Source organism: Sander vitreus, chromosome 14, assembly GCF_031162955.1.
Source record: "Sander vitreus isolate 19-12246 chromosome 14, sanVit1, whole genome shotgun sequence".
Lineage (NCBI taxonomy): Eukaryota > Metazoa > Chordata > Actinopteri > Perciformes > Percidae > Sander > Sander vitreus.
In genome coordinates this window covers 16,126,359-16,149,650 of record NC_135868.1, presented here as the reverse complement: position 1 = coordinate 16,149,650, position 23,292 = coordinate 16,126,359, and the positions used below count along the sequence as shown (strand labels likewise).

Here is a 23,292-nt window from a genome sequence, read left to right as displayed (position 1 = left end):
CAATAAAATCAGTAGTTTGTGCTGTATTTTTAAAAGGTTTTTAGGTGCAGTTTGCATGCAATATTCTTTTAATGTTTTGGAAGGCTTTAGGGAAGTTTATGGTCCAGAATGCATCTAAATCATTTGCTTGCTCTCCCAACAGCATGCAAAGCTCTTTCACTCTGTCTTTCCCATTTCATCCAGTGTACCTGAAGCATTTTAGCTAGCTTGTATAAAATGCTTTTACCACTAACCTCCCTTAACTATTTAAATTTTAATTTAAATGGCTGGCTGTAACACACGCACAACAAAGAGTATATCATCGTAAAGATGTGGGAGTGAACGACTGGGCTAGAATTGCTCTGTGGTGCATGATGTTTGCATTGCCTTATGAATCCGTGACAGTGTGTAACATGGAAGTGGCTACAGAGAAGGAGTGGTCTCAAGAGCATGCTTTAACAGCCGCGTTAGAAATCAGTCTGTTGGAGTGAATGGCCGCCAAATAGCTTTCTTCCTGTAAATAGATGACCTCACATACCGGCCTGCCTTGGGTTGTTGTAGGTGCTAGAGCACTTAATGTACAGACACCTTCTGTACAGCTGCGCTTTGAAGCCGATATTTTGATGCTTAGTCACTCTGTTGAAGGGATTTAGGAAGCATGTCTTTATCCTGATGCTAGGTGGAACATTAGGTGCTTTCCGACCGGATAGTACTTGTACTTTTTAGAGGAAAAGTACACTTCTAAGCAGTTCTAAGAACTACTCTCCCCCAAAATCTTTTTTTCTGTTTGCATTCCCACTGGTCAAGTGGCCATAGGGACTGGTAAGAGGGGTAAGGGAGTGACGCAAGCACGGCAACGGTCTTTATAGCATCGTCACTAGACCTTAGCGCCACATACAACAACAACAACAAAGCAGCATGGAGGAGGCCGTACATGGCCAGCAGTGCCTGTACCTCCGCGTCAGTCAACTTTTCCGAGTTCCGCATTCTGTCCATTCTCGTAGTAATTCACGTAATCTTTTGCTCAACACAGACGGGGCTTTATTATACTGCCTGCTGCACTGTGGACGCGCGCGCGCGTGTGTGTGTGTGTGTGTGTGTGTGTGTGTGACGGCCGGCGAGCCGCAGGACACGCTTGTGGAGTTTAACTCCGAAAAGACAGTTAACCACAGGTTCCCTTTAATCTTATGATGGACATGTGTTGTGATATTTAAACAAACAAACCGCCAACGGCGAAATAAAAGCCTCTTATTTACGAGAGCAATCTGAGAGACCTCCAGCTCACAGCGAGGTGTCTGAGCAAGACTGGCCGAGCGACGAGATAGAGGTCGGGGCAGGCGCTTGCTGGCTGTCGCCTCACTTGATGGAGGTTCTCAACTCCGAAAACTTTGAAGCAAATTGTCAATTCGGCATCAATTTTCGCAAGACTGCCTATATTCGAAATCTAAACAGTTAATTTCTCGCCTAAAACATTGTCAGAAGTGAATTTAATGATGAATAAGATGGTGAAAATTGTTAAAAATGTCCCGTTGTTGGTTGTTGCTCTGTCTGCAAGTTTCCAAGTTGGCAGTGGGCGTGACTTATAAGTTCGACCAATCAAGTACACCTACGAAAAGGGAAGAGAGAAAAGACCCTGCTCTGAAGTAGGAGCTAAAAAAGTACGCTACTGCGGCCAGAGGAACTTAAAAATCCCCACATTTTTCCTGTCGGAACACGACGAAAAAAATGTTCTAGGAACGTTTAGTTCTAAGAACTGCAAAAATCCCTCCGGTCAGAAAGCCCCTATTTTCCGCCAGCCCAGCACTACTGCAAGTCTTGAATCAGGTTTCAGTCTGATTCTGCTGAATCAGGTGCTATGATAAGGACATTAAATAAGAAAACCCTCAGGGCAGAATCAGTTTTAGGCAATATCGAGTGGTCCCTGTGGTCAAACTGCCTCCATGATAAGTCAGTAATAGTCTGTCCTTCATTGAGAAAAATGTAGATGCCTGTTTGTGTCCCTGTTTTGTCTGTTTGTTGATGAGTCTCTCTGATGATTGTTGTAAAAGTCAGAGGCCATATTTTATTGTGTTACTTCAATATTACTAACTAACTCTTTTCTAACAAGCTCAGGCTGCCGACCTGCTGCTCCCCTAAACTCCCAGGATAACACAGCTTAGTTTTCCATTAAGGTCAAAGGGCATGGACATTGTGGTCATTGAGAAAAACCTAGTATGATCCAAAAAGAATACTACTACAGATGTTTGAATATTTTATCTTCACTGTCAGCAGTAAAATAGGCTTCCGGGATCGGATTAGGATGAACAATTCCAGATCATCCCAAACCATTAGGAACAAGGCCTCACCGCTGCCCCCGGACTCTGGTGTCCGCTGCTCTCCTAGCCAGGAGAACGTCCCCGATGCCACCAGCCCGGGGAAGGTCCAGAAGAGCTGGAGCTTTAATGACCGCACACGTTTTCGCACCTCTCTTCGCCTCAAACCACGTCCACCTGTTGATGGTAGGCAACGCACACATATCCAAACACTTTACACTCACAGGGACAATTTCTGCATAATAATGTCTCACCATTTGTCTTGGCTTAGTAGAGGGGGTTGGGGAGGACAGTGTGGAAGACAAACCATTTTGTGATGTGGCCATGGAGGAGGTAATCCCAGCAGTGAAGACACTCATACGGGCTGTCAGGTGAGTCCTGTCATCAAAAGTATATTAGTTATTATACCTACAGTGGAAATCATTTTTATTGTTTATTCAATTATGTAATGGTCCCACCCATAAGCAATGGAAAATGTGTTTTTATCTTCCTCTTTTGTCAAATTTCTTTTTCTTCTTTTTCCAACAAACAGTTGAGACGTCCATTTACAGTAGTAGTTCAAGTGAAATAAAAAAAAGAATATATGGACAAAAAAAATGTCTGAAACTCAATAAATAAAACATATGACTCATCAAACATTAAACATTTTAAACTATAACTCCTTCTATGGGCGCCCATAGGTGAATACTGGTTTCTAAACATATTATAAATGACAATATAGTAAAAACACAGTTGAAATAATATAAAGTTATAATATTTTTGGACCTAACATGCTTCAGCCAAGTGCTAGAAATGGCTAAATCAGGTTGGGGTAAATACAACACATATCTAGATAAATACAAGAGGATATCATACCTTGAAATGTGCTTGAGTACCATTAAAGGGTTCAACTGTATTCACATGCGAAAACCTTAAGCCAAGCACTTTTTGGGAAGTAAAAGCTTGTGTTTCCAGGTATATGGGCTCCGTAAGGTGCAAGCTGGAGCTGTTATGCCTCCAGTCATTGATGGAATAAGGTCACTTGTGTCACATGACCAACCCATGCATGTGTAGTCAGAAATGCTTCTCATGGGATTTGACAGCCTGCATTAATTGGTGAACATGCTGCTTCTCCATTTAGGTGCTGGCGTGTGCAGATTTAGCTGACAGGGTTGAAATGTCCACTTAGGAGAGGTAACTGAGCCCTCCTGCAGGCAGGGTTAGTTCCCTTGTGCGACCTTGTTGCTCAGTAGGCCTAGCTCATTCAGGCCGGTCATGTGGCATGATAGGGTGGAGAGTACACACACACACACACACACACACACACACACACACACACACACACACACACACACACACACACACACATACGCACCGATACCATACAGATGGAGGATCACAGTACATTAGGACTGTACAGTACATTGTACAGTTTAGACAAGGACAACTGTACTAACCATTGATTGAAAGCGTTGCTGATGTTGATTGCTGTCATTGTGTCATCTCTTCCTGTAATTCATCGACTATAATCTTTGATGTAATGTCACTGTAGTATATCAGTGATGGATGTCCTTACACACTATGTGCTGAGACACTTTAAATGAATGGGTTCGGCTTTCTTCAGCTTAGTCATGAAGAAAAGCAAAAAACTAGGTACTTATAAATCATGGACTGTGTGTGTGTGTGTGTGTGTGTGTGTGTGTGTGTGTGTGTGTGTGTGTGTGTGTGTGTGTGTGAAGACATGCTCTGTTGGCAAATGTATACCAATAATTAGTAATTACTCATGTGAAAAATGCAAAAATACATAACCTTCTGTTTTAAGATATGCAGATATGCCATAGGGTTACCAACAATATCATGTATGCAACATCCCCCCCTACACACACACACACACACACACACACACACACACACACACACACACACACACACACACACACACACACACACACACACACACATACACATACACACACACTCGCAGAGTAACAGTGTAGAGTTTTTCACTGATGGTGGCAGAAAAAAACTACAATTGCTAGCAAACATCTGGTGTTGGGGACAGGCTGGTCTCCAGAGAGGTTTGATTAGAATGGATTAGATCGACTCTCTTTCCGGTCCCTGATGTCAGCGCTGTTCACTCGCAGTGTTTCTCATAGTAGCATGATGCTGTATGTGTGCTTCCATATGCACTCTGTGAAGCTCTTGAATGAAGTGGGTATGTGCCTGGGAATAAACGCTGTGTTGGGCATCCTGGTGGCCTAGTTAGTTAAAGATGCATACTGTATAATCACATCATCAATAGTGTTGTCTTCGATTCTACTGGTTGTTGCATGTAGATGAGTGGAGATGTTGTCTCCTAATCTTTATACGTTTTTGAATAATCCATTCTGGTTATGATTATTACAATAATTTAATAAATAAGTACATAGTCACTGTTAGATAAACAGCAGGTAGATATTTTCTGGTCTGGGGATGCAGCATTATATACTGTATTTATCATGCTGCTATACTGATATATATTTATATCATTATCATACTGATAGGGTATTATATGACCTCTCCTCAGGTTTTCATTTTACTCAGCAGATAGCTTTGACCTCAGCTGCTCTGTGCTGCAGACAATAGAAGAGAGGGAGTTCCTATAGATAGTGCAGGCGTGTAAACAGCAGGTGCTTCACTGTGTTAACACACACACATACACACACACACACACACACACACATGCAGCAGCAGCCTTGGCGAGTTTCGTGAATGTTTGTGAATCACAGAATTTCGCAGCAGGCCTGGGTGCTGAGACTTCACTTTAGAGAGGCACATGTGGTTTATCAGTGCCTCGCTGCCCGGATAAATGCGTACAGTGTCCTGTTTATGTACGGAGGGAGAAGAAGAGGAGCATGGGAAAACAAGGCTTGATATCTCTCTAGGCTCTCTCTCTACTGTGACTTCTCTCATGCACAAATCAAATACTGCACAAAACACAATTTCTGCATGTTCGCATTCTTGGATGAAGCTCCGTCTTTATTAAATAAATAGTTCAGACATGCTTACGATTTATAACAATTTGATCTTTAGTCATCAGTTTTTGGTCCACCTAGGATTAGTGTCAGCATAACAGTCATTTTTAAGTCACAGATTAGACCTTCCCATTGGAGACTATCAGGGATTCACCTTTGCCGAATTGCAAAAATGTTTGCACTAGCTATGCAAGCATTTTGGGGCACAGACATGACACTTCCTGTCCCTTCAATCATCTGTGTTTTTACGTCTCAACTTCCTTACATTAGGAAGCTATAATATCTTTCAGTGAGCCGTGCCAGCTGTACTGTACCACTGCCAGTGACTGTTGCACCGAAGGTAGACGTTTTCTGGGGGGAGACAGGGGCCATACTCAAACCTGACCATGTATTTATTATAGAAGCCATTTCATCGACTGAGAAGGAGAGTCAGCATTTCGAAGAAACCCTTGGAGGGTCCCCCCCTCCCCCCTCAACCCAAGCTTTTCTTTTACCCACACCTGAGACCCACCCTGGCGAAAAATCTGCATCTACCTGCAAAATAAGAAAAGACCGCCTGCAAAAATACCCCAAATGCAGGAGTCATCAAGAACGTGCTGCGTGAGGGGGAAGAGTGCGCTGATGGCTGCTATGGCACCAGCTGTAGACCACCACTCCTCCTTTCGCTTCTCTTCTCCTTCCCTCACACCTTCTCCTTCCCTTTGTTGCAGCATCACAAAACTGTGCGCTGTATGTGGTGTACTGTATGTGGCTGCTGAAAGTGCTGCAGACCTGAATAAAGGTTACAGTGGTTATTTCAGAAACTGACCCCTCTCTCAAGTTTAGAGTTCACTTGTTCCCGCTAAGCCCACATGTGTGTAGTTGTGTTAGTGTGGACAAACTTCTGACTATGAGTGTGTGTAGGTGTATGCATTTATTTTTGCATGTGTGTATGGTTGTTTACACAGATGTGTGTGTGCGTGCATGCGTGCGTGTGACGTTTTCTCAGAACAGCTGAGTGTTTCTGATCCTCTACCTCTCAGACCTTTGATGTGATTTCTTTTTTTCCTCCTGTGAAGGCAAGTGAGAGTATTATAGTGGACTTAGGTGTCTGGGTGTGTGAGATAGGAATCCTCGTTAAAAACAAATCTCCGTCTTCCCCAGCTTGACTTGTAGTGCAATCCATCACAGGGTGAGATGACAGCTTGAGTGTGTATATTTTGTCTCGCTTACATTTGGCGTTTCTGGTCCTTCTGCGGAGCCAGCATCTCTGAGCGGCCTATCACGTAAGTGATAAGAAGGAAATTGAATGACTCTCCCAACATAGAAAGCCACACACACACACACACACACACACACACACACACACACACACACACACACACACACACACACACACACACACACACACACACACACACACACGCTTAAAATTTACTTCGCTCCCTTCCCATTATCTCTTGCAACTCTTCCACTCCAGCATGACGCCCAACTAGACTGACTCTGACTGTTGTCAGTGATATGTTCACCGGGTGCAGTGGTGCTGGGTCAACATTCCTCCATGTGATTCCCCCACATTGGGATGTGGGTGTTGGGTACTGTGATCCTCCATCTGTATGGTATCGGTGCAGGTGTGTGTGTGTGTGTGTGTGTGTGTGTATGTGTGTTACCTATTACTACGTGAGATTTGTGCTAATTGCTGAAACGGCAAGTACTGATAAGCAAATGTCTCTGGGAAATGTTGTCGTCATCACAATATATCCACATGGTTAAGACTATTCTCTTTATGGGGCTGTTTGTGAATGATAAGGTCACTCTTACTGTAATTAATCTTGTTATTCTCAGGGTGTCCTGCATCGTTTGATAGCTGTCCTGCCCCTGCATTTTTCCAAAGGTTTATTGTACATCCATATATATGGGATTGCAGTGTGAGGCTCTTTAAAGGTGCTCGGAGGAGTGATAACAGTGAGTTTGGTGTGTTTGTGTAGGATATTAAAGTTCCTTGTGGCCAAGAGGAAGTTTAAGGAGACACTGCGTCCGTATGATGTGAAGGATGTCATAGAGCAGTACTCTGCTGGACACCTGGACATGCTGGGCCGTATCAAGAGCCTGCAGATGCGGTAGGTTAGGTCAATAAAAAGAGTTTAGAAAACCTCTGTCCTCTAAGTCTAAGTCTTTATCATATTTATGGTAATCTGTTCTTTTTATGTGAAAGGGTGGACCAGATAATTGGGCGAGGAAACGTTCAGCCCGATAAGAAAGCACGCTCTGAAAAGGGAGAGAAGACGCCGCCAGAACTGGACCCACTGGATGAGCTAAGCATGATGGGACGTGTAGTCAAGGTGGAGAAACAGGTAATAGAGGAAGTGTTATATAGCTTGTGTGGAACTGTGTTTTTTGTTTAACATGAATCAGTTGCAAAATGTCAATGGATTGCTTTCATTTACTCTGGTAGATCGAAAAGAAAAACTGCCATAAAAAGTACAGGAAGTGAACTGAACTGAGAGCAAGAAATGATGTAATTTAGCATTTATGAGATGATGTCCATGTTAAACTAACACAGTAGGCTTTCTTTCATCAGTTTTTCTTTTCTGCAGCTTACAAGAGAATTTGACCGCTAATGGCTAAGACTCATGAGATATGTTGTTTTCCAATCCTAACAAATGACGTTGTGTTCCAATGTTAGTATACTCATTTAATGGAATAGAACATGAAAAGAAAACTCCAGAAACATCTCATTAGAAAGGCAAATAATAAGAAGCTTGACACATGAATGTGTGTTTGTTCAGGTACAGTCTATAGAGAACAAGCTGGACCTCTTGCTCAGCTTCTACTCCCAGTGCCTAAAGAAAGGCTCGTCTCACTTCACCCTGTCTTCCCTCCTGGACCCCGAGCTGACATCTGACTACCACAGCCCCACGGACCAAAGAGACCTCTCCCCCTCTGCTAACACACTCAACATATCTGAGAGCGGCAACTTGGAATCACAGTGAGCTGAGAAGTCTCTGGGCTGTCCGAACACAGACACACAACCCTACAGTACGTTTTCGGCGGCTGAGTCCTCACTTTAAGCAGCCCAACCTTAATGTCATCAATCATTTCATTTCTGTCTGGGATGATTTGCACCCTTCCATCTTAAATCTGCACCCTCATCGTTTTTTTTCCTGAAGTGAATGCGTTTCCAGAGCTGATACAGACGGAGGCCACCGGATGGCTCCACCAAGGAGCCTCAGCCAAAGCTGCTCACCGCACACGCCTCTCATCCCACTAGATAGAAATGAAGAGAGGCATGAACAACTATAACTTGACTACTGAACTACTTTCACCCACTCACATCATGCTAGTTATCTATGCCTCCCTTAAAGCTTCAACTGTACATCATCAGACTATGAATTTTTGTAAATCTTTGGAGAAATCTTGTCTCTCTCCCCCCCGATTTGTTTTTCTTTCTTGGCTGCTTGAATCAACTGACTGAAAGTTTGCTGACTCACTTGACATAAACAGTGCTGCAAGTGCCATGTCAGTCATTTGTTCAGTACATTAGGATGGCTGTGGTGAATGTAATGGTTCCTACCTGCAAATTTCCACCACCAGAGAAATGATTAAGCACCGAAGGAGCCGTCGACACAGAAATAATCTGCTCTTTCGTACCTGGACGGGCAGACTGGGCTGACAGCCACCTCGCCAAAGCACTGAAACTCTACGGTACACCTTCCTACTCAAAGAAGGGAGTTTTAAATGTGTAAATCCTGTTTTATTTGCCCAAACTTGTCACGTGAAAACAGAGCTGGAAGAATGCCTTGGAGTGACTGATATGTACTGTACTTTGTTTGTTTTCATCTCCATTCCTTCTCTCAGACATTCTGTCTCCAACAAGCCCACTTGCAAAAAAAACATTATTCCCTGTTTGGCTGGCATTCAAGTGAGGAACTTATTTAGGATTTAATAGAGCCAAAACATCCTTAATCTCTTATTTGCAATGTTTCAAAGGTGACTTTATCTCCTTGAGTATTTTAGTAACCTAACTTTGTTTTTAACATGCCCGTTAAACCTCTCTGTCTTGCAGCCCATGCACCCCCTCCCAGAAATGCATGTTACTGTAGATAAAAACTCAATGATCCTCAGTCAGAAGTTAGACATTTATGTCACATTCTTCTGCACTGCTACTCATCACGCATATCTAGCCTTAGGTCAGGTTCACCATGTCAGCTGGTCAGCCTTTCTTACAGGAGGATAGTTTTCACTCTTACAGTCATCAGATGGCATGCAATCTTGCAGTTAGCAGCTATGGAGATGATGTAGAAATCTTTTTGGCCAGTTTTTAACCTCATGAATGCACGTGTCTTAGGAAATGGTTCCAGCCTTACAGCTTCACTACAGACAGACAGGGGGCAGGGTTGGCACCCATAGGTGTTACTGACTATTCTTGCCTCTCCTCTGTCTTTTCTGGTTCTTTCTTGGAGATGTTTGATACACAGTTAACGCTCTGTGGACAAAACTGGAGAGTGCAAAAACACACACACACACACACACACACACACACACACACACACACACACACACACACACACATTTCCTTTACTTAAATACTTTGGCACTTGATAAATATAACACAGTTTTGTCTTTTTGTCTTTGTTATGCATTCATTTTGTGTAACCCATAATGGCAAAAATCTTTTTTTTTTTTATTATTTTGGTTGTCAAAGTGAATGTAGAATTTACGTTAATATATTTAATTCAGTTATATATATGATCTTTAAATAGATGTAGCATTTGTTGTCAAGTTGAATCATGGATGACACAACTGTAACTACACACAGCTGATCAGGTTCACGCTCAGCACCTCGCAGAGCTCATGTGTATATATTTTTTAACGTCATCAGATAATTGCTGCCAGCTTCAACGAAGAAAACGTTCGGCATACTGTATGGCCAGTGAAAACAGTTCTTCTGTCCCTGCAAGTGATTCATGTATTTGTTCCAGTCAAACCAGTTGACTCAGGTGCTCCACTTTTCCATTCAAGCCAAGCCTAGACTTTAAACAGTCAATGTACTTCCTTGGTTGGTCTATTTATGATCTGATGCCATGAGGAATAAAATGGCACTTCAGAGCTTGCTTCAATTTTTGCATTCATTTCATAGAGAAATGCCAGCTAGCTTTATTTTTAGGCCTACATTATAGCAAAGACTTATTAGAAACATCATTAGACTGAACATTGCTTTATTGTCATCCGGAATGTTGAGCTTCATGTACATGTGAGACCCCTGTATTGCATGTTGTTGTTAGTGGTGGCTCCAGAATTAGAAGAACAAAATGTTGAGTCAAGACATGAGAGGAAATGACCTGTGCCTTCAATGTCCTCGTTCTGTAACTGATATGGTGCGGCTTTCTGTCTCAAACTTAAATATTAATTCTGCTTCAAAGAAAAGTGTTTGATGGGGTATCACATGAAGATAGCCATGCTCTTTTTGTTTGTAAAACCTTGATCTTACTAAAGAAACACCATCAAAATTGTTCTATAAATGTACTTTTTAGGGCATTAGTCTTTTATGACTGCTGCAACCTTTGATATTTTCTGAGAATATTACTGTATGTTTAGCATATCATCGTAACTCAGCCAGGACCTCGTCGCATCGACACCCTTACTGTATTTTAACACCAGTCAGATCTGGAGGCATGGACATTTGTTTCGTCACAGGAAACTCTGCAGGCATGCGTTCTTATCACAAGCATGTCACACAGGGCCTCATGTGAGGAGGGCCCAAAAAGATGCTCGAATGAATATCCGCTTTCCGACCGGAGGGATTTTTGCAGTTCCTAGAACATAACGTTCCTAGAACCCTTTTTTTCTCCTGTTCCGACTGGACCAATTTGGGGATTTTTAAATTCCTCTGGCCACAGTTCCTGTAAAGGTGCTGACACACAGAGCCGATTTTCAGCAGTCGGACAGTCTGGCGAGGTCGGTGACTCGAGTCTGTTCGGTGTGTTCCGTGCTATCGTCCGTCCGAGGAGCCGTCAGCCTTCATTTTGGCCGACCCGATGCTCAGTCGGAGACAGGGCAGTCGGGACTCACCCGTAAATGGCGAGCGGATGAGCCGCTCAAAATCTGACGAAAATCTTTTAAACTGACCTTTGTTGATCTGAAATGAAGACAGATTCAGCAACTGCATGGTCTATTTCTCACTTAAAATGTTTATAGAAACACGTTTCGGTGAACTATTTTAGTACAATATGAGATCGTATTCTGAACAAGCCGCCATGACAGTCTGGCTGTGAATTTCCGGAGAAAAAACACCCACGTGACGCGTTCGTCCTATCAGCTACCGGTTTAAATTTTCTGGGAAACAATACAGAGAAGCGCCGCCTGCTGCTATGGCGACGTATTACGCGCAGAGCATACGCTCAAGTCGGCGTTGCCTCAATGTGTTTTGAGGCATTTTTTTGGACCTCGGGGACCCGACTGATCAGTCCGACTGACTTTTCAGCCGACGGTCGGCCGTCTGGTTGGTGTGTAACCTCTCTAACTCTTTCAGCTCCTACTTCAGGGCAGGGTCTTTTCCCTTTTCTACATGGTGGTTAGATGGCTGTGATTATAATAACAAAAGGTCAGTTCATATGGCCACTTGGCCAGTGTGAATGCAAATGGCAAAACCTGTTTTGGGGGAGAGTAGTTAGTAGAACTGTTTAGAAGTGGACTGTTCCTATAACTACGTTCCTGTAACTACTTGGTCAGAAAGAGGCTATAGAGAAGTATGGCTTCCACGCAACTACCTCTGAGGCCACTAGGGGGTGCTAGTCTAGAAAACCAAGTATGAGAAACAGTAACTGATTGTCTAACTGACTGAATGCTATGCATGACTCAATCTGCACGCTCTCTTTTTCACTCTTGTTCTTATTCATGACACCCAACCAACCATCCATCATTCACGGACTTGCTGTCGTTTGACATTCCAGCTCGTTGCCCTTTAACTGCTCTCTTAGGTATTGGAACTGTTGTTAAAATGAAACTGATCAAAGCAATAAGCAAAATGCGAAAGCTTACAAAGTCTTCCAATTTAAATTGATTGTAGCTACTGGTTGATGAAATATTTAGCTTATCTTATTTTCTAATCTAATGCACACCTCTATTGATCTTTAAAAGAGATACAACAATGTTTATCTGCTGAGGATAAAATTAGCTCACTTGACTAACTTATTAATTTATTTGTTTCAATAAAGCTCTTTGGACTGTATGTTGACTTCTCTTTTTTGTCTAAACTATTCTGATTAATCTATACTGTGTAATATGTGACAATTACAGAGTGATAGGCATCTATTGCAGGGGGTTGAAATCAGGTGGCAAAATTTTAAATATTTGGACATACCAATGAATTTATATTCATAGACTAATGCAAAATATGGTTTAGGTAATCCATTTATTAAGAATGTGGTAGAATTGGGTTAGGCTTAGGGTTTCAAAAGTGAAAGATGAACCAAAATCATGATCTTATCTTATGTTCAATTACCTTGTTGAGTTTCCTAACGTTTAGTGTAGCTAAAATGCTAACCACAAATCATTATTACTACACTATGGGAGAACCAACAAAAGGCTCAACATGGCCCATGCAGGCAGGCACAGAGTTATTTTAATGCTGTTTAGAAACATTTTATTGACATACTTTAATAGAATAGAACAGAAAAATAACAACTAAATCCTTCTCATGTGTTACTCAAACTTTGAATTCATTGTGTACAAGAGATTTCTGGCTATGGCAGTCTGAGCTCATGTGTTTCTACATACACATGTCCACCATCTGATAAGTTCTACAGAACAACTCTCAGTTCTTCGCTGTCACAATGTGAAGTTTCCTACACCGTAGCAGTGGTAAAACAAAGTCATGTGTCGTTTGATGGGGTCGACAATCAAATAGGCAAAGGTCTGCTCCTCCTCTCCTTTACCAGGGAAACATCGTCCAGACTCATCCTACAGAGGATTAACAATACAATATTTGTGTGTAAATAATGAGGACAATTCAAGTAAGCCTCTTGTGTATGTGAAGGACAGCTGTGAAATGTGCCATTCTTAATATAATCCTTTTTGACAATTTATTGGCTGCAGAGTCTGTGATCAACAATCTCTTTAAACAGAGCATCTACAAAGCAGTGCAGTCATGATTCCTAAAAACCTTAAGGGTTAAATAAATCAATTTGAGTTCAATTAGCAGAATAGTGAAACATATGTTGGCAAGTAACACTGTTTGTGAACTGTATCAATATAAGTATAGATGTTAAGTTAATACATAAATGTTTACATTATAGAAATTTTCACGGCAGACATGTTGACATGTCATAGTAGGAAAAGCACAGGTGTATTCCAAACCATTAATGATGGCTGCATTCCACTTAGGAGAGGCCCTGGTGTTGTGCATGCTGACTCACTGAAATAACTTACTGGGACACTTGATGGAATTAAGCCATCGTTAAGGTTATCAATTTCAGCTGTGCTTTTCCTACTATGACAAGTCAAAATGTCTGCTGTGAAAGAGGTCCATTACATTCATCATCTTACAATTGCTTTGAACGATGAGCCAATTACAAAACCGATTTAATCCATTTACATGTTTGCACTGTCATGCTTAGGTGGCACAAATAGACATTCAACCAGTCACTTACATAGGCACAGACTTTAAGGACTGTGGAGACAACACTGATCTTCTTAGTCTCTGGATCCTTCTGAACACTACAATGGTAAAGGGTAGAATTACAATGTTATTATTAGATGTGGATGTATTTAATAACCTGATCAATAATTGTTAAAGATGGTCAGATTCTGCCCACTTGATCAGATCTTTGTAGATTTGCTTTGTGGTGCTAATGTACTGGCCAATGGTGTCTTCGTACTGACAGAGCTCTCCTCCCAAACACAGGTGCTTGAAGAGGCGAAACAGAAACTCTCCTCGCTCTTCTCTCCCAACCACATAGTAGTGCTCAGAGTCCTCCTCCTGCAACATCTAGAGGAACAGAGGAAGACTTGGTATGACTCCATGTCAAATGAAATAACTAGAGACAGACGGATTGATGAGAAAAGAAAGAGTAACCTGTCTGAGTTCATCATAGTCGGGGTAGACATCATGAAAGCATTTAACCACGTGTCCAGAGGGCCTCAAGATCCCACAAGAATAGATTGGGTCAAACAGCTCCATGGAGACCTTAGTGCATGGCACCGGCTCCACATCGACAGACACCACTGGCTTGTCTACATCAAACACACACAAAAACACACACAAGTAAAAAACATTCCCCTGAGATTTGACTGCAAATATTGTCTAGCAGATTAGATCAATGTCCTACTATCAGTGATGAAAGGCTTTCTGGGGGGACATGACATACCAAGAGGCACCCAGGCTCCGACCTCCATCTTTCTCAGGCTGGATATGACTTTGGGATCTCTGAAGAAACACTGCATATTACAGAGGGATATCAATAGCATTGAACACATGAAAACACTTTATCAGAACAGACAACCAGTAATTGTAGTATTGCGGCATTACATTCCTCTCCTACAAGACAACGTTAAACACATAAATCACAATGGGATTGAAAAAGATTAAGCATCCATTTCAATTTGCCATATTTGTCAGTGGTTGGTTGGTTAATGTAATTTCAGACTGGGTAGCTTATCATGATGGGTCTTACCAGTGCAAACCGTTCACTGTTGTAAGGGTAAAAGCACTGGTCAAAGCTGTAAGACTGAGCAAAAATCCTCCCCAGCATGGACCTGAAATTACCACACACATCCATTAGAAGACCATACAACATCCAGGAGATAACCTACGGAAAACCAACTGACAGAAGGAGAAGAAGAGGTTTTCAAAGGTGTCACATTAGCTAGCTAAATGTCATACGTCACCATTTCATAAACAGTTGTAAGGTGTCTCGGTCCTGTAGGAAGGAAAGCTTCTTGGAGGGAAGAGGAGTAAAAGAAAAAGTTTGCTCAAATGCGCATTTCTCTCCTGCCATGTTTTTACTTTTTCTTTGGTGGTTGTGTTAGCCAACAAAAAACAGTGAAGACTCACTCGTGTGCACAAAGAAGTACCAGAGTTGTAGGCGTTTACAGGCCAATCAGCGACAGGAGTGCTCACTAACAGCCAATCAGCGTCTTGTCTGGACGGTTTGTGCCGGTTACACGGAATGATAACGAAGTGGTTAGTCTTGCTTAATCTCAGAAGATTTGTGTACTTGTTGCCTAGACAACGGACGCTGGCCTTGTATCGGTCATCGCTTCTTGCAGACATTATTTTTCAGAAAGCTAACATTGACTTTATTGACTTACATTTTAATTGTGCTTAGTTAGTGTCGTATTTTTGTCATGATAAGTTTAGTTAACTCACTGTCGATCTACCATGGTGAATACACGTTTACCTACAGTGGGACAGGCGACATGTCTTCACAGCCACCAGAGAGCATCCTTGTCCTGTTTGAGAAACACGCTGCTTTTGCTAGCTGCACTACTGTTTTATCTGATTTGTTGTGTTATGTCTGTCATACAGCAGGTTTTGTGTTATTATAATAATAATAATAATAATAATAATAATAATAAATAATAATAAATGTGAGTGAACAGGTAATTGTTAGATATCCTGGCAAGGTGTTTTGGAGGACAATAAAAAGGAAATCACATTTGATCCATTGAAAATGCCTTGCTTAACAGTTCATTATTGACTTTACAAATAACGGTTTCTCAAGTTTGAATAATTCATAAGAACAAGCAAGAAAGTGGACCTTGATTTAAGACTATTTTGACAAAAATGTATAGGCTATTAATGCTTTATTCATTCATATTATTAAGCATTTCTATCTTGATCCCCTCTCAGCCTTGCCTTCTCACCTCCCTCTCTTTTTTCTAACAACATCACCTCTCTGGTACACTCCTTACATAAAAATCTTATTTTATTTATCTCAATTACTGTGCATCCGTATAATGTGTACTTCTTATCTATGCACCTCTTTGTAAAGCCCTGAGGTGAAGCACAGATGTATCTCCACATGTTTTGACCAACCTCTTGCTTTACATTTGCCTCAAATGTTCTCTTGTAAAGTGTGTTCAATCTGGCAGGAACACCTGAGCTTCAGAAACAAAAAGGGCAAAGTCCCTTTCATTTGGTGGTAAAAGGGACCTTGCCCTTACATTAATAGATTTTTTAAAACATGTGCGAAGGAAACTAACTGTTCTGCAGCATCTCACCAGTTAAGCATGATAGGCTGCAAATGCTTCAGAGCTTGTACATGTGTTTACTCTTGTCAACCTACCTCCCCCCCAACTGTCCTTGTAACTCCCTACAGATCCATACAAATATTGTTATTCATCCTGGCTCAAATACTCATTTCATTCCACATTCACAACATTCCAGGATGGTGGAGGATGTGGGGTCCCTTTGATCCACATTCCAAGATGCCCATCAGACCCCAATATTCCCCATGAGCAGAAGTCACGATAATGTAACCATGTTGTGTTGTCTCTTTAATTTCATTGCCTTTGGGCTTGTCATGTCAGGTTGTAGATGTTAAAATGTATTCTTCTGCCTGACGAGACTCATGAAATGTATTATGATGTAAGACTGATAACCATAAACCCATTAGCCATACGTTTATTATCAGACTATCCTCAAAATACTGATGCTAATTGGAGCAATAAACTGTATATGTAACTGTATTTAAATGTTATATTCTCATAATCAAAACAGACAGCCTGGGATAATTTAGCGTGTCTAGACGGTGACAAGCCTAATGTAGAAGATGTATGATGGGCCATAGATGGGGCCAAATCCAGCTGTTACACAGCCCAAAGGAAGGATTCAAGGAGAGAGAAAATTGTGCCAAATTGATGTTTTGATACCGTACAGCCAGGCTTTAACCTGACGTAATTGCATCAAGTCATTAAAGCAAAATTGTTATTCCTCATTGTCTGCCGATTGCTATGTGGTAATTGCACTTGATTCATGCTCATTAGATCTATTGGGATCAAAACTGAAAAACGTGGCAGGCAGGAAGGCGAGGCAGGTGAGAAGATGTAACAGCTGAGGAATGTTTGCTGTCTGTGCTCATACAGTATGTTTCCATGCCAGTTATACAGATTCAATAGCAGATATTGACCCTTTTCCAAATGCTATACTACACTTTGTTTAATAATGACACAATTGCACAATGGGGCATCTCTGCCTCATGTCCAGAGAGTAGCTTTCACTGGTGTCTGTCCAAATGTCCTCCACGGCCAGTGTAGAAGAATTAGCTTATGCAGGACACTGAGGTTATGTCCTCTCTGACCTTTGGGGGAGTCATTACAAGCTCTTTCTAGTATTTCTTTTTTAGAATTTTGCTACCTTTTTCACGCAAGAAAAGAGACAAATAAAGGATTCAGTATTTCTGCACACAAAATTGTGTTTCAAAACGTTGACCTTTATATTGAGGCAACTTTACAGACTTTTTGGAGTCTGGTTAAAGTTATCTGAGGGAGGTTTGGGTTGTGTCATGACCTCAGTGTTTCTAAAATCCTGCCTACGACCCTGAGTGTGAGATTTGTAATTTTATTAAACTTTGAATTCAATGTCAGATTTACATCCTGAGATGCTCACAATTGCCAAGCTACAGTTTGCCTAATCAAACTATCTTGTCATGATAAACCTAAAAAAATTGCCAATTGTTTCAAACATTGGGGAGGATAAGAAAAGGACATTAACAACAGCAAAGCTGCTGATGAGGTTAAAGGCTCACTCCGAATTCCCTCCAGGAGTTGTCATCTTCAGCAAAATTGCTCATGTGAGCGACTGGACTGAAAGCTCTTCTCCTATCTCTGCATCACTCCACTCAGATCAGCACAAGAGATTATGGTCGCATATATCAATATCCATACTCACTTGTGCCTCTGTAGTACGAACGTGTTGTGGAGTTTTTTTTACTGTAACAGTCAGATAATGGGAAAAAAGAATGAGAGGGGGAAAAAAGAAAATCTCTGGTGCTCTGGTTGAGAAGGCCTGTGGCAGCAGAGCACTCAGTCTCAGTGGTGTGTCTCCTGGTTGGTAAGTGCTACTGAATTGATCGGGTTTTAAGGCCCGATTGCATTATCTGTGCTGGATTGTCAGTCCAGGCTGTGCTTCCTATTCCCAAATGTCACTCAAACAATTAACAGGCTTATCGTGGCTCCAGTTCCCAACATCCCCACCCAGAGGAGCGTCCAGGACGACCATTTCAAGCCATGTCATCACCTTCACCTCTATCATCATCTTCTTGGGGTCAACATTTAGTATTTGTAGTATAGTATTTCTTCCTCTTATCTTCTCGCCTAATCTTCTTATGTCAAAAATAAAAGATACATAAAGCTGAGTTGCACTTGGTGAACAGATAACCTCCAAAAAAATGCACAATTTAATAAAATGAATTATCATGTCCTAATGGGTTAGGGTTAGCATTATTGTAGCATTACAGTTAAAAAAAAGAAGAAAGAAAAGTAGGTTGTATTTAGCTGAATTAATTATTTAATGCACCACCTGGGGAGCTCGTCATCAACAGGTGCACGCTGTGTTTGGCTAATTGCTAAATGCTAACATGCTCATGGTGGATGTTCCTCCAGTGACTTCTGTGTTCACTGAGGAACTTTTGCTTTTGCTTTCTACTGTTTTTGACAATAATCCCTGATGTGACTGCAGAGCCTCATTCAGCTCAAAGTTTTCGAAAACTTTGAGGAGCACACTGGGACAGAGAGGCTGAGGGGACTGGTTATATTATGCACTGAGAAGATGAACCTACAGCAGATTGAGGAGGACTTTGTGGAGTTTATATTGTTTATGCATCTCTGTATTGTTACTTTGGCTTTTTTCCTACTGTTGATTCTATGTATAAGAAGTGTCAGGCTATTATAGCTTAATAGTCCTATTGCTTGTTAGATACACTATTGACTTTTGTTCTCTTTTCTAGTTGATTCTACTAAGGCTGTACGAGGCAAGGGGTTGTATATTTATAATTGTCAATCAGCAGGCTGCAAAGTGCTATAGAACAGGAATTTACTGCTGGTTTGGACATCAAAGGTTATTGTTGTTCCACCAGTATATAAATTGACATTCACTACAATTTATTCTGTATGTTAATGGTGTTCCTGAACTTCCCTTTTTAAAATGTAATATGGTAACGTTTACTCAGAATATATATTAACTGACTTACTTTTTTACTTTTATGTAAGTAGGCTACAATTTTGCACAGGTGCTTTTTACTTGACTACAATGTCTTTTAAAGTAACAGTAATTTCACTTGAGTACTATATTCTTGTACTCTATCATCCCTGCTTAAGACTTTAGACTGTACGATATGCCAATGCTATTGAGATAGAGTAACCGAGGGAAAGAGTTGTACCCAGACTTGGAAAGATGGAAAGATCCTGCTGGAGTATTTTGATAATGAATGTACTGTGTCAGTATTGGGAACTTTTCCTAATGATGTCATGGTGGGAGTGAACTTTGTTACTGAGTTTTTATTTTTATTCTGTTGGGTCAGGCAGTGGAGGCAGTAAGTCCCAAAGGGAGCTTGGTCATTCACAGTGCCGCTGCGCAGTGCCTCGGTGTTTGTATAGCATATTGTGATGTTGTACAGTGTAGGATGATGTCACAGTTAAATACAGTGACCAGACCCAACACATTTAACCTCTGGTGTGTTTCTGGTAATTCAACAGGTGTAATTGTGTTTGTGGTTCCCATGATGATCAAGTTTTTATTTTTATTTTTGTGTGTCCATTGCTTTGCTGTTTTGTTTTGTGTCGTATTATTTTCTGATACTTCAGCATATCAAATTCTTTACAATGTTTGTTTTACTGTTTTATTTATCTTTATTGTTTAGGCTATATAATGTGTGCTTTACATACATTGCAGCAGATATAGTTAAAAGCTAACCTTCACCTGTAATCCCTGGGCGGAGGCCACCGGTGATGCGTAGGTTGATGTGCTTAAGCACTTTGCTATTTACTTTGTTATTATTTGGGTATTATTATTTTGATGAGAATCCGCTTTCCAAATGATTTGAGAATTAATGTGGCAGTTCACAACCTCCTTTGGCTTGTGACCCTTTAAATATAGCAATGTCCATGCCTCATCATCACATGTTATGATGTTATGGCCCTAGTGTGCACATTGTGATAAAAAAAGCTCACATTGTTAAATTTATTTATTTAAATTAGATTTTTAGTGGGATGAACTAGCCAAGATTTCACAAGAAAAAAGATTTCACAGAAATGTTTTCAGAGCTGTTTGTTATATCTTCCAAGTACACTCTCTTCTTTTATTTTTGCTGTGCGATAATGTATCTGAGAGATCCTTGGAATTCTAGAGGAGTCCTGCAGGGACACGCCGAGGAGGTGAATATGGAGGAGGGGGAGAAGAGACAAGAGGAATGGAGATGGATGGGGAATAGGAAGGGGCCGCAGGTAGAAAAAGAGAGATAATATGAGTTGATGTGGCTGTGTTTGATAATATCTGTAGAGTGTCAGCTCTGCGTCTGCTCACCATACTGTGCCTCTTTAACCTAATGCTGCCAGCAACTTAGCGTGACATGTAGTAATCAATAACGTGCTGTCATCAGATAGTGATGTCTTAGGGGGTCAGTGTTGATGGTCTTACAGGGTCAGTGTTGTGAATTTTCAGACAAAGAGGTTTCAGCTCTATCAGCAAAGGGTCAGAGGTCAGGACCATTACATGTAGTGGCTGGTGCATGGGTTTAGACTAATAGCTGTTTATTTGTCAACACATGGTTTTTAAAGGGCTGGCTCTCACAAATACACAAAAAATACATTTTTATCTTACCAGTGCTATTGGTCAATCTTTCTGGTCATTGGCTGAGGTTTGGAAATGTGTATTTGCTGTCACCTCAATACCACAGAGATCAATGCCATTTGGTTTGTGTTTTGTTAAGAGGCCAAAAAATCACATTCAACAACTGTTGTTGTTATCATAGAGATTTTATGTTTTGCTGTATTACTCATATCATATCTTAACAAGTTCACCAATGAAACATATGTGGCTGGTTAGCTCAGTTGGTAGGTGGTAGCTCAGGTGGGTGCACATGTGCAGAGGTTTATTCCTCCATGCAGAAGGTCCAGGGTTCGAATCTGACCTGCGATGGTTTTCCTGCATGTCTTCCCCTCTCTCTCTCAGCTTTCCTCTCTAATAAAGGCAGAAATGCCCCCCCCCCAAAAAAAAAAAAAACTCTTCAGTCATCACAAGATCATGTGTTTTGTTCAATGGCACCTTGTTTTCTGCTCTATCGAGAGAATATAAAATTGCTGGTTGTTCTTCAGTAAAAAAACTAAACAAATTGTGTGTGGGTGAAAGTGAGTAGCCATCCCATCATTTCTGGAAAGAAAGCAGCATGAATGAATAACATCTGCAAATCATCTAAGCTTTAGATACAGTATGAGTAACAAAATGATTTTAAATGGGACTTACCTTTATATGTATGCTAGATTGTACTGGGGAATAAACTCAAACTCTAAAATGCTTTGTTCAGGTGTCCATATATTGTATCACATAAAAACTGAAATATCATTTTGAATAATTAAACGCATGTACTGAGGGAACTGCTATGTTTGTTTTTATTAGCACACTGTTGTAGCTATTACCTCGAAAGAGTACAAACACCAACTGTACATGAGTAAAGCAAGACTGTAGTGAAGTTGTTGTGTTTGGTGACCAATGAGGGAACATAAATCAAAATATTTCACTTTGGATAAAATGATCTGCTGATAAATGTCATATGATTCATCCCTAATGAAGAGAGAAGCAGGGATAGATGAAGAAGTGCTCTAGTTTGTTAACATGAGTTTCCATTTAAAAACATAATTTCACATTTACAACACTTTCTATTAATATCGTTCAGGCTCAGAGTCCATGACTTTCACCCTCTTGACATTTGTGAGACAACCTAAACACTCTCCTTATCTGCTTCTCGACACTTCTGTTTAGCCCATTTCTGTTCTAGTCTCCATGGTAACGGTCTGTGTACTGCTGCCTGACATGGAACATGATGCTGGATTTGTCCAGGAATGTAATATCAAGTCTTTGCCAGCCTGTTGTCCCCTCTGAAGGAGACAATCTTGCTCCTGTGACACTGACTGGTAAACAACAATTGGTTTGCTCATACAGTCCCTGTCTGCTGCCCCCACACATGCACGTTTGGTCATGCATGTGTGTGTATGCTTACTTAGTGCACTCTCACACACTTCCTGTAGTAGTACATTTCTTGTGTAACAGTTGTGCCGCCCCCTGATCCTCACCGCTGGCCATCTGAACTGCAGTCTGCTCAAATTAAAACTGCTCCATAGGGCCAAACCTGCCTCCACTTGGAAAAGTTACTTTTGAAGAAATCGAGCTGTATACTAGTCATTTTGATTTGATTTGATTTATTTAATTGTATCAAGAATGCCTTACACATGAAAAGACATCAAATACAATCGAGGATAAAAACACAATAAAGTCCAGGACTTATTTCCATTGTGGTCCTCAACACACAACATCAGGACAAGACACTTACAGAGTGTGTGATAATCAGTGACATAATATATAAACATTTTTCTTGAATAAATAAATATAAAAACGGTAACTGGCCCATTGCTCCATTCAGCCACCCTCCCTAGTAACCAGGCCTCGATTCTCTTTTTGAAAGAGTTCATGCTGGAAATGATTTTAATTTGCTGGTCTAACTTGCTCCACTGAACTGCCCCTATATAGGCAAAGGTTCCTTTCTCTAACACTGTCTTAAATGTATAAGGACACAGGTCTGATATGCTGCCACGAGTGTAAATATTGTGTGTGTCCTTTACCTTAGTAATAAGACACTACAAAAAATTTGGGACACTACCAGACAATATTTTATGGATCATGGTCAGCCTTGACATAATAACACGAGACTAAACAGGGAGCCAGCTGAGCTCAACAAATTGTGCCCTACCTATAATAACCATAATGACTCTTATTAATTTATTCGGTGCTGTTTGCAGCCTCCCTTTATGTCGTT

At 41.0% G+C, this 23,292-nt stretch overlaps 2 protein-coding genes across 5 annotated transcripts in view; one reads left to right on the top strand and one right to left on the bottom strand.

Annotated features, from left to right (window-relative positions):
* The window catches only part of kcnq4 (potassium voltage-gated channel subfamily Q member 4), a 52,799-nt gene extending 40,305 nt beyond the window's left edge, over positions 1 to 12,494 (top strand). The window contains exons 10-14 of one of the 3 annotated variants that reach the window (XM_078268183.1): positions 2,251 to 2,477; positions 2,563 to 2,662; positions 7,252 to 7,383; positions 7,479 to 7,617; positions 8,053 to 12,494. In XM_078268183.1, the coding sequence (XP_078124309.1) occupies positions 2,251 to 2,477; positions 2,563 to 2,662; positions 7,252 to 7,383; positions 7,479 to 7,617; positions 8,053 to 8,256 (802 nt within the window). In that variant the 3' untranslated portion in view covers positions 8,257 to 12,494. Of the gene's footprint in view, positions 1 to 2,247; positions 2,478 to 2,562; positions 2,663 to 7,251; positions 7,384 to 7,478; positions 7,618 to 8,052 lie in introns of all 3 variants that reach the window. The other 2 variants (XM_078268184.1, XM_078268182.1) reach the window with 2 other exon arrangements.
* Positions 12,495 to 12,870: 376 nt separating this feature from the next.
* cfap300 (cilia and flagella associated protein 300) lies at positions 12,871 to 15,316 on the bottom strand. Of its 2 annotated transcripts, none has more exons than XM_078267708.1 (7): positions 15,152 to 15,316; positions 14,938 to 15,019; positions 14,632 to 14,701; positions 14,340 to 14,497; positions 14,080 to 14,252; positions 13,915 to 13,981; positions 12,871 to 13,225 (listed from the first exon to the last, which is right to left on the bottom strand). In XM_078267708.1, exons 1-7 carry the CDS (start codon positions 15,259 to 15,261, stop codon positions 13,094 to 13,096), a joined length of 792 nt encoding a protein of 263 aa, XP_078123834.1. In that variant the 5' UTR covers positions 15,262 to 15,316; the 3' UTR covers positions 12,871 to 13,093. The 2 variants fall into 2 exon arrangements, with proteins under 2 accessions (XP_078123834.1, XP_078123835.1); XM_078267709.1 differs by having other exon boundaries at positions 13,081 to 13,225; positions 14,147 to 14,252.
* Between the last annotated feature and the right edge of the window lie 7,976 nt (positions 15,317 to 23,292).